This window comes from Morus notabilis, unplaced genomic scaffold (genome assembly GCF_000414095.1).
Source record: "Morus notabilis unplaced genomic scaffold, ASM41409v2 Scaffold758, whole genome shotgun sequence".
NCBI classification, from domain to species: Eukaryota; Viridiplantae; Streptophyta; class Magnoliopsida; order Rosales; family Moraceae; genus Morus; species Morus notabilis.
The window spans coordinates 235655-248041 of NW_010365805.1; the positions used below are offsets into that span (position 1 = coordinate 235655).

The 12387-nt window shown below is 41.6% G+C and overlaps 1 protein-coding gene across 1 annotated transcript; it reads right to left on the reverse strand.

The window, feature by feature from the left end:
- Positions 1-5945: 5945 nt before the first annotated feature.
- Positions 5946-7475, reverse strand: LOC21399937. Its single transcript, XM_010108681.1, has one exon. It carries the CDS (start codon positions 7473-7475, stop codon positions 5946-5948), a length of 1530 nt encoding a protein of 509 aa, XP_010106983.1.
- Positions 7476-12387: the final 4912 nt, after the last annotated feature.

The window sequence follows — 12387 nt, forward strand, 5'->3', positions numbered from 1 at the left end:
CGAGCTCTTCCTTCACCTTTCTCAAGTATGCACCCATTTTTTCACCGCGTGCTTGGTATTCCTCATTTACTTATCCAACTACCAGTTGAGAGTCGCTAAAGATGCCGAGCTTCTTGATTTTCAAGTGATTCGCCAATCGTAGTCCTACAATCAGCGCCTCATACTCGGCTTCATTATTCAACGCCTTGAATTTAAATCGTACCGCCGAAGTAATTTTGTGGCCTTTTGGGCTGATCAACAGGACGCTGGCTCTTGACTCATTTTCGCTCGACGCTCCATCCACGTAGAGCCTCCATTTCGTCGTCTTGACTTTGTGTGTGGCGGGAGTCGGTCTATGAGAGAACTCAGCCAGGAAATCTGCCAGCGCATGCCCCTTGATTGCTACTCTTGGTACATACATAATATCGAACTGGCTTAGCTCTACTGACCATTTGAGAAGTCGACCATAAGTTTTAGGTTTTTAAAACGCCTGTCTTAACGGGTGGCTTGTAAGAACCCGTATTGTGTGGGACTGAAAGTAATGCCGAAGCTTTCTTGAGGCTATCATCAGGGCGAGGGCCAGTTGTTCCATTTCAGTGTACCTCGACTCAGCGTCGAGGAGTCTTTTACTTACATAGTAGACTGGCAGCTGGACCCTTTCTTCCTCTCTTATTAGCACGGAGCTCACGGCATGTTGTGATACAGGGAGGTATAGGCTCAGCTCCTCGTTGGTGATGGGTTTCGACAGGATCGGCGGCCTGCCTAGGTGCTCCTTCAATTTTTGGAAGGCCTCTTCGCATTGTGGTGTCCATTCAAAATTCTTACTCCCTTTTAAAGCATCGAAGAAGGGAACTCATTTATCTGTTGCCTCTGATATGAATCTGTTCAGAGCAGCGACACACCCTCTCAACCTTTGCACCTCTTTTGGTTTGGTTGGAGACCTCATATCCTGCAAGGCTTTTATCTTTTTGGGATTAGCCTCTATTGCCCGATTACTGACCATGAAACCAAGGAATTTCCCTGATCTAACTCCAAAGGCGCATTTTAGGGGGTTTAATTTCATGTGGTATCTTCTCAACACGCCGAACATCTCTCCCAAATGGTCGACGTGCTGGGTGGCCCTAGTACTTTTTACAAGCATATCGTTGGTGTAAACTTCTATTGATTTGCCGAGCAGTTGAGCAAACATTTTATTCACGAGCCTTTGGTATGTAGCCCCTGCATTTTTCAAGCCAAAAGGCATTACTTTGTAGCAGTAAAGGCCTCTATCGGTTATGAAGGATGTGTGCTCTTCGTCAGTTGGATGCATGGGGATCTGGTTATATCTGAAATAGGCATCCATAAAAATCAGCATCTCATGCCCTGTAGTGGCGTCGACCATTTGGTCTATTTGAGTGAGCAAAAAATCATCCTTTGGGCAGGCTTTGTTGAGGTCACTGAAGTCAACGCATGTTCTCCATATCCCGTTAGGTTTGACCACCAAAATGGGGTTCGAGACCCACCGAGGGTAATGGGCCTCTCTAATGAAACCGTTGTTGATTAACTTATCGACCTCTTCTTTCAATGCCTCGTACCTCTCCGGGTTCATTGGTCGGAGCTTCTGACGTTTGGGTGGATATGAAGGGTCGATATTCAGAGAATAGCATATGACTTTCGGGTCGACCCCTTCCATATCCGCATGATTCCTGGCGAAGACATCTAGGTTCTTCTTGAGGAAGCCCTCGACTTCCACCCTAAGTGATGGGGTTAAGTCAGAACCTACTTTTAGCACTCTGGTTGGCTCGTCCTCGTCGACTTGGATTTCCACCAACTGCTCGACGGGTTGAGATCATGCGGCCTCCTCTTGGACCCTGGGGTCTATGTCATCAACGACGCCTTGATAGACCACTCTGGACTCCTGCCTCCCTGGCTGGTCTTATCCGCGCAAGGCATCAAAATATGCAACCCTAGCCTCGTACTGGTTGCTCTTTATTTCGCCTACACCATTTTGGGTAGGGAATTTGACCTTTTGGTGGTAAATGGAGGTTATTGCCCTTAGCGCCTGAAGGGTCGGCCTTCCAATGATGGCATTGTATTGGGAGCCTCCCTTTATGACCACAAAATTGGCCATTATGGTGGCCTGTCGAGGTTTCTCCCTGGCGGTTATAGGCAGCCGGATTGTCCCCTGAGGGATGATGGAATCCCCAGTGAAACCGTACAACAGCCTGGAGGTTTTTTCCAATTGCTCCTTTGGGATCCCCATCTTTTCTAGGCAATCGGAGTATAGGAGGTCTACCGAGCTTCCATTGTCCACCAAGATTCGGCATACGGTGTGATTTCTAATTACAGCTTTTACCACCAAGGCGTCGTTGTGAGGGAAGTGAACCCCGTTGGCATCGTCCTCATTAAATGCTACGTCAGTACTGCCGAACCTTGTTGCTTTTGTGGCGGAGACACTCCAGAACCTTTCCTGGTACACCCCTCTGGCTTCGTGGGCGTAGTCTTTTTGAGATCTCCTCGAGTCTCCTCCAATATACGAACCACCGAGGACGGTCCGTATGACGCCGATGGGTTCCCGGTCCTCTGGTTGCTGGTTCTCCTCTCGATGACCGTCATTTTGGCCACCGTGGCCATCATTTCTTGGTCTCCGCTCGGCCTTGAACTCCTGTAGCCTTCCCTCTCAGATTACCCTTTCTATTTCATCTTTAAGATCGGCGCAATCATTGGTGTGGTGGCCGACTTCGCCGTGGAACCTACAATATTTCTTCTGATTCCTTCAGCTCGGATCTGACCTCATTGGCTCGGGGCGGCGCAGTAAGTTACCGTGACCTACCTGATTGAACACTTCCTCAACTCCTACTGTTAATTCATGGTAGGAATTATAGCTTTGAAACGGTCGAGGCTTGCGGTTCTCCTCTTGCCTTGGTTTCTTAGCTTCTGGAGTGTTCGGCGCTGAAGCAGACTGCTTGTCCCCGCGTCCTCCGCCTCGTCATTTCTTTCTGTCTTGCTTCCCTGCCGTCGACCCTTGCTCAGTCCCTTTATTTTTGTTGGACCTGTGCTTGGGGTCGTTTGCATCTGCTTCCTCGGCATTGATGTACTCTTGCGCTCGCGTAAGGAATTCTTTGTAACTGGACGGAGGCTTTCGGTTCAGCTCTCTCTTGAAAGGGGTAATTTTCTTCATGCTAGATAATGCCCCCATCAAGGCCTCCCTGTTGGTTATGTCTGTTGTCGCGACAACAGCTTCCCCATACCTTGCGAGCCACTCTTTTAATGACTCGTTTGGCTTCTGGTATATTGTCGTCAAATTCTGCTTTGGAGGGACATATTTTTTCACTCTCATAAACTGGAGGGAAAATGCTTCCTTCAACTCGTCCCAGCTTGAGATAGAGTTTGGTTTTAGCGTTCGAAACCATCTCCGGGCAAAGTCCGTTAGATGGTTTCGGAAGGCTCGGCACATGATCTCCTCGGCATATCCATGCAAGAGCATGTGCCCTGTGTACATTTCTAAGTGATCATCGGGATCCCCTCTGCCGTCATATGGTGGGATCGAGGGTGACCTGTATTTATCGGGGAGAGGTGGCGCCGTAATTTCCTCGGTAAACGAGTGGTCATGCCGGCTAGGTATGATGACGACGTTCACCACCTCGGCCACTCGCCCTATATTTTTCTTTAGGCCGGCGTTATCGCCCGTGAGCTTTTGCTCTAGGCTAGCCATGCGCTCCATAATGGCTAGTGCCTCCTCCGTAGAGATTGCTGAACCAGCTCCTCTCGACGCTTCTGCCCTCTGTGCGTTGGGTCCGCCTTTGGCACGTCTGCCCACTTGCGCCGACCCCGCATCTCTTGGAAGGTTTCTGCCTAGGTTCTGAGGTGGCGCTCCGGGGTTTCCCAGGCCTCTGGCTATTTGGTTCTCAGGAGCCCGGAGTCCGGCGGCCCTTAGACGATTGCCGGTGGATTGGGAGGGCCGAGGCTTGGGATCACCTCTAAGATTTCCACTGTCCCCGATTCCTTCCGGGATATCTTAACGGTCACCGGGGTTGTGGTTTCTAGCCACGGCATCTTCTAGCGGTCTCGGGGCGTCTTCCAGAGATGGCATCGAGTTTCTTCCCTCCAAGCGCTCAACTACAGTCATCAGTCCCCGCACCAGGTCGGTCAGGGTAGTGAGCTGGGCCTACATCTGCACAGGGTCTGGTTGCGGCATGTCTGGGGGTGGGGCTCCATTTCTAACCGTAGGTAGGTCTTCTTCCATCCCATCATCTGCCGGATGTGCGGCAATTTCTTCCATCTAGCCGCCTTGGTTGATGTCCTCGATTCTTCTTCTTGGAGGCATGTCAACAAACGTATGAACCAGAGATTCTGGGTTCGGTCCCTAGTAGAGTCGCCAATTGTTGACGGCTGAATTTCATCAACAGAAATACGCCGGGTTACCCATTGGTATCCCGTTGGGTTACCGGTTGGAAATTAATGGTATATTTGAAATCAAGCTGTGAAGTGTTTGTTGTGTTTTGTAAGCATGAGTTTAACACTTGAATGAGAGGACACATGAGACTTATAGTGGTTCACTCTGTTAATGAAGAGCTACATCCACTTATGTATGATGTATTTCTCTTGGACTCTTTACAATTTACATGCACGTATATTCTCTCTATCATCTAATACTCGAGAAGTCCTCTCCCTTTCGTGCATGGGGCTTTGCCCTTTTTATAGCACAAGCTTCCTTCGTGGGTGGTTTTCCTTCGTAGGTAGAAGTACTCGAGTGGCATACCCTTCTAGGCCTGAGCCGTAGCCCACAAATCACCTTTTAGACTGTTCACTCAGCCAATTGGTCTTCTATTACGGCTCTGTGGATTCCTGTAATTCTTCACTGCCCACTATAGGGTGGTTTAGGAGTTTGCAATTAATGCCCGTATTGCAGACGTCGCCCACCTCTAGACACAACTTGTGATGTCAGGCTCCTTTCTGAAGAGCATTCCCCTTGCCATCTGTGCCGCGTAGACCTCGTGTCCTTTCTGACAGTCAACCCTTTCCAGAGGAAGTTTGTTGTATAAGTTCGATGAAACAATTGGTCGACACCCTAATTAGGGCCTTTCTTGGCGTCGAGGGGAAGCGAGCTTCAAACGTCAAGGGTTGTCACCTTTTGAAGGGCAGTATGGTCACGTGTCACGCTGTTGCCGTTCCACATGTCACCCACATTTTCCCACACAACAGTAACTAATAACGCAAAATGAATCAATGATCTATCTTTCAACCATTAAGCATTCATCGATCATCAAAATGACATGACTATAAATTATAGTAGTAGTTATGCACACAAAGTTACATGAATCTTTAACTAAGTGTCCACGTACGGATCATTTCATTAAGTTTGCATAATTATACTTAGTATCACTAATTATATCGATTCATCTCTTAATCAGTAAGTATTCTCAGATCATTACTATGACGTACTCATACGTCAAATTTGATTTTGTAGTAATTAATTGAGTCTCGCGCTTAAGGAATAGATAATTGGCATATTTTTTGAATTTAAATCTCACGTTTAATCTAAAATTCTAACAATGTTGCAGCCACAAAAACATGCTTAATCAAAAATGAAGAAGGAAATTAGAAAAGACAAAGTTTCATTGATAATAAAAATCAGTGCAGAAATTCAAAATCACTATCTCTCAAAGAGAGATGCTTCCCCCCCACCCAAAACATGTACTGAAGTTGAACAAAACAAAAACTAAAAACATGAAAAAGGAGACAAAATAAAACTAAGGAAAGATACAACGTTTGACTGAGGAAATCCCAACAGAAAACCAACAATCTGTGTCTCCAAGAGAGGAAAACATTGTCTTTTCCCATACATGCATTGAAACAAACAAGTAAACATGCTGAAATAAAAAGGAAACAAACGACCCACTATAGCCTATCTTGCCATGTATAACTATAAAATGCACCAATTCTGGAGAAGACTATGGTTGAAGACAACTCAAGGAGTTTGGGATCTAGAAGAATCCAGACCAATACTTGCCGAATTCACCGGACGACGACTGTTCAGCCGCAGCATTTCCGCCATTAGTAGTCCCATTGCCATTGCTTTGAAACATTAGCATCTCAGGAGAAATCTGTGCTCCAATCTCACCAATTCCAGCATAGCCATAGCCATTGATGTTGCCTCCATTGTTACCATTGTCAGCTTGATAGTTCTCTTGGGTCTGTCCTAGAAATCCATGGCCTGAAATATCATTTCCAGCACCAAAATGAAAAATATTGTAATTAATCATATTGCTGTTGATAAAGTTATTCCCTCCAGCATAATTGCCTTGACCAGGTTGCAGCCCAAACCCTAGATTCTCACCACCAGATCCAATGTTGTTATGCCCATAGTTAGGGTTTTCTAGAGCACTCCCAATCACCATCTGATGTTGATTATTCTCCCCATTGATGGGCAGACCCCCAAAATTCACCTGTGGAGCAGCAAGACCCAAATCATTCACACTCATCCCACCAACAGTACTAGTATCAACATAGTTAGTGCTATTTCCTGCCCCAAAAAACACATATGATCCCAAATCCACTTCATTCCCAACATTATTAGCACTCACATTGTTAAGATTAATGTTAACCCCTTCTCCAAACACAGGAATAGTACTAATATTGTTGTTCCTATATGACTGAAACCCCACATTAGTATTAACCTCAATATTCCCACCATTGCTATTATACCCAAGCCCAAAAATGTCCCCATTATAAGCTTGGAGAGCACTACTAGATTCGCCACCGCCGCCGCCGCTGCCGCTGCCACCACCACCACCAGATGAAAAGGCCGACAAAGAACCGCCAGCAAGGAAATTATAGCCATTCAGATCCAGCGGTTGCACCCCCTGGAGGGGTTTACCATAGAACAACTCCCAAGGGAACTCCCGGAGGCCTGTCATTTCCTCCGTCGTGGGAGGAGGAAGGCTGAAAGAAGCGGTATCGCCACCGTCGTCGTCGTCGTCATCGTCGTCGTCGTCACCACCACCAGGCGCCACCGCAGGCTGGTCACGATGATAGTAGTTGTGAGGCTGCCGGAAAAACTCGAGCCTCCTCCGGGTCTCCTTCATCTTCTCCTCCAGCAGCCAGATCACGCTGTTGAGCTCGCTTATGTGGAACTGGCTCAGCGGCTTCCCTTCTCCGATCTCGAACATGACGTAGGACGTTACCCTTTCCTTGTTCTTCCGGAGAAGCTTCTGGAGTTGTTCCTTCATCTTGGTCGACCGCTCGCGGAGATAGCTCTCCTGGTTCACCATCTTCTTGCACCTCTCCATTTGCGGGACAGTCCGGAACCTCCTCATGAGGTGGCAGGCCTCCTCCGGCGACGGCCACACCGTCGGCACGTCCTCCCCGGGGCCGTAAATCACGATGAAGGCGCTGACGCCGCAGAGGGTCGTCAACTCCTGCACCTTCTTCACTAGCCCATTCTTCCTCTTCTTGAAGCTTTGCTTCCTTGATGTCTCATTTTTTATCCATGCAAGTTTGATTTTTCTTCTCATTGGGACAAATGGGAAATGGAAAAAAAAATAAAAATAAATAAATTTCACTCCTCACTCTAAAGTGTCTTGTTTTCAGTGAGACTGTGGGTGCGTAAAGAGTCCAATAATGAGATGTCTATTTATATTGAGAAATTAGGGTGAATATGGTAGGGTTTGGACAAGAAAAGTAAAAATAATGAGAGGGGTTTTGAGGGAGATTTTGTGAAGGTTTATATTAAAATATTATTTTTTAGGTGCATTAAATGTTCTTAGATACTCATTTTCCTCTAGGATTCTCACATTAATGTTGTGGCATTATACTTAGAGAGAATACATTATTATTTTACGCTTTTTCTGCATGTGGTATTCCATTTCTGAAAGGGTGATAAAAAAGGAATTGAAAAGCATTTGTTTTTCTTTTTTTTTTTTTGTTTTTTTTTTGTTTTTTTTGTTTTTTTTGTTTTTTGTTTTTTTGAAGAGATAAGAATTTGGTAATTTTCACCAAAGTTTACCATCAAAAGGTGTATAACACATGGAATGAGTGGTCTGTTACTTTGTACTTATCGGATTATCAGGATTAATCTGAGCGGTTTCATTTCCATGGTGAAGCAAAACATATCATGGAGAATATACATGTATACACAGAGTGGTCGATGCCATATGTACTAAAGGGCAAAAAAAAAAAAAAAGGAGATAAGAACGATTCCATTTGAGAAAGAAGGAAAGAAATAAGAGATCAGAATGAAATTAAGACTTAAATCCAAGGTGAATATTGTGCTTTACAAGAATTTATTTTGGTAATAATGACACTAATTTAATACACTCAAGTTCTTACATTTAAAGCTATACGTACCTAATGACATCATCATATTTACAAGAACTAAAAAGCAAACGTTTGTTTTCCAAATAGTAAACTGTAATTTGCATAGTACTTAATTAGTAATTAGTATTATTGTATCAAAAAAATTTATTAATATTAAGTTCCACTACTGCTCGTGAGAAACTCTTCTATGATGCAATAATCCTAGTAGTATATAAGACTCAAAACATGTGTTTCTCCTACTTGCACATAATTAAAGTGATTTTTTTTTTCTGTTAATTGTTTGACATGATGAAAACGAGTCTATTTTTTTAATTAATTACTTGGGATTTATGGAAGTGAGAGTTTTATTAGTTGGTTTGCGCAATATAATTAATTAACTACCGTCCAATTAGTACTTATAACCAACCTTTAATTAAGTAATGGCAGTTTCTTGGCATTTATGTCATTTATTCTTTTCAGGCACTGGAAATATTGTATTGTCCGAAAATGAAACAAGTTTTCTTTTTGGAGCTTATAAATTATATATAACGTAAGCAAATCGTATGAATAAAAGAATTCATAAGATAACATTGTTATGGCTATACTTCCTATACTCATGATGAAATGATACTGCTAATCACTATTTGTAAACTTACAAGTTAGGATTTACATGTGGTTTGTAGTCTTATTGTCTAGCAGTTGATTTCACATCTGATTCCACTTTAGATGTAGAGTTTAAATTCTCTCACATACGTCTCCACAAAATTTGTATAACTAATTTAAAAGATAGTTAACTAGGGATAGAATTGTCATCACATATTATTTTACAGATTTATATATAAATATAACAATTTGTGGACATTCTTTTTTTCATCCATTGTAAAATAGACATATATGTAATTAACTCTTTTCTCTTCAATACATGTATGTAGCCTGATTTTGATCTGGTCTTTTTTCCATCTTGGGTTTGTGTTGGACAAGCCCGGATTTACATGGGGCTAGGATTCTGAATAGGACGATAAGTCCAGTTAGGCCCAAGCCCAACTAATTAGAGCTTAATCAAGTTTGGCATTCTCTTTTTTACATTTAATTTTTTTTTTTTTTATTAATTTCTCAAACTATGGACACGTCAATGTGATATCAGAACACCCTTAACACATAAGGTCAAAGGAAAAATCCTGTCCCAAATCTTTTGATGTAATAATAAATGATCATATATGAGATAAGGTACCTAAAACATATTTTACATATGTCCTTATTCTATAACCTCAACATAAACATGTAGATTCTCAACTTATTGCTCGCTTGTACATTTGTATAGAATAGTGTTATATTGAGGTTATGATTTAACATGAGATTCAGAATGACTTTTATTTTTTATTTTTTGGTTTGAACTTCGTGATTTCTTTAATTTGGGACAATAGACCTATGAACAATCAATGTCTTGCCACTTGTCTTTTGTTAACGGCTTCTTGTGCTTGTTGGTCGCCTAGAGAAAGAGATATTAAATAAGTTGATAAAATTAGGTGATAAAGTACAAGCCTTACCATATATCCAAGCAAATAAAGTAGAAGCTAAGCCACATAATAAATTTAGATTCCCTTTTTAGTGATTCTCTTTCTGAATATATAATTTAGACTCAGATGTATATGTAAATGCTTTATCTACCTTTAGAAGTTATAATCCATGCTATCTCACCACATCCTGAAAACATGTTTTAGTCCTTACACGGTCTTGAAGTACTATTACTGACTGCTGTTTGTGCTATTTTCCAAACATCAACTTTCGAGGATACTCCATGTTCTCCTTTTCCGTCTTTCGACCACTCCTTAATTGGGGGATGCCGGGCCTCTCCATGAGTGTTTGGTAATCAGGTTTGGGGTTGTCCTGCAGAAGACACTCCGACACTCACGTCAGATAAATATCTCAAGAATCTAAGAATGAAAGTAAAGATAGAGAGGGGAATTTGGATTAGAGAAAGTCTCCAAAGGGTCTTAGGATGTCTCCTCTTTCTGAAGCTAGAGGAACCCTTTTCAACCTTCATCGTTATATATTTATACGTTGATTGTCATGATTAAATGGATATTCTTAAACCATTCTGATCATGACGCATCGTCAATTCTTTACTTTTAGGGTTGCTCCTAGGACATTCCTTTTCCGGAAGGCCCTTGCAAGCTTTTTAATCTGGGAAGGTCACTTTCAATTCTGTTATTCACTTTTCGCACGTCACATTTGTGTTAGCCGCATTAATTAGAGAAAAGTGGGACGCGTGTCACTGCCTCGGGATCCTCTCATTGACACGGGTCTTTCCTGCTTTCCCCTCGGTCTCGGTGTGACGGAATTCTTCTCGATGTCTTTCTTGATCTCACCCTTAATCTAGGTTCCAAAAGAAAAAATAGTTAAAACAATTACTTGAGTAAAAAAGCTCGCATTTAGTGTTCAATCCCCAAACAATATTGACCTCGAATCAAAAGCTAGCTTTTTACAAATAGAAATAAGTACTGATTCCATCAGTTAAAAATATTTATGCATTTCTATCCAACGACAAACCAATAACAACATTATGGTCAATTTTTTATATGTCATGTTGGTATGGTAAGAATAAAAAATCATGAACTTGCCACTAGCGAGTAATTTGGTCCCTCCATAACAGAAAAGAATCTCGTAAGTTATACTGTTTTAGAAGATTCTGATGGTGACTTTTAATTTAAACAAAATGTTCATGCATAATATCTAATCACCACTAACACAGGAACGACAAAAAGTTATACAAGAAAACCCCTAATCCACTTGCGTACTTAGTGGTAATCCCATTCCAAAATCCAACCCCCTTGAAATCCTTTCCAGCAATAATTTTCCTCTTAAAAGTGAGAAGCAAAAGGTATTTGGGCACTTTAATTTTACCTAATTAAACTACTTAATTAGTCAAACTAACATTCTTTAGACTTATCACATGATGTAATATTGTACATAGAATTTCTCAAATATATATATACATATATATGCTCTCTCATATATTTCACATAGCATTTCTCATATATATTTCTCATAGATTTTGAGCCAAAGGTTCTGAAAAATTGGAAGCGAAAACAAACCTTTATCTGACATGAGAGGCTTTGTTAAACAGGCCAAAATTGGTGTGTTTGTAATGATCGTTAATAAAGAAAGCTCTACAAAAAGTTGGTCTCCGAACGACGTGGATAGCAAATCCAACAGGGCAAAGATCGATGAAGGAAAAAAAACTAAACCCACTTAGACCTTTTTATACGTGCGAATTCAAGAGCATTCCACTTGAGCACCAACTATATAAACACACACACGCACATACAAATATATATATATATATATATATATATGTATGTATATATAATGCAAGAAAAAAAATGCCACGCGGCAAACGTCACACTCCACATTTATACGTGGGTTAGTGACACTTTTTTCTTAGATTAGATCTAGTACATAATTCATGAATATAGAGTACCTGTGACAGATCTAACCTATATGGTTTGGTGGGACCAAGCCAGGGTTTGCTTAATGGGGATATAGTTCATTTGATTATATGCCACTTGCCAAATACGGGAGAAAGTTGCGGGGGGCCCCAATTGTAGTATAAAGGTTTATGAATAATAGAGGGGAAAGATGGTACTAACTTTGTGACAAACTTTTATAATTATAGCCACTTTGGGAAAACTTTGGAAGCTTTTGGTCATGGCTAGGTTTGGACTATAATATTAGGTTTTCTTTTTCATTTTTCTTTTGACGGGAGAAGAACTATTATAAAGGTTTGGTTTAAACGTGAGGTTGAAGCCTAATTATGGGTATTCATTTTTCTTTAAAGGTTCGTGATGAAATGCCCCCGGTGTGATTTATTAAGAGGTCATCCTTAGGCAGTATTAATGTTAGGGTTAATTTCAAATTTTACTCTAATGAATAAGGGTTTATCTCATTTTACAATCAACAACTCAAAATGACACAAAACTATCCTTAAAATTTATTATAATAAGTTGCATATTGTATTTCCATCAATGAAATATCAATTTGTTAACGGTTTTAATCAGGTGAGGAAATATCAAAAGGCGATGGAGGGCGACGGTGATAAAAGCAAATATTGGAAGGCAATGGTGATACAGA

What these genes read in the sequence shown, in the direction of transcription:
- LOC21399937 (XM_010108681.1), bottom strand. Translation starts at nt 7,475, where the DNA reads ATGAGAAGAAAAATCAAACTTGCATGGATAAAAAATGAGACATCAAGG.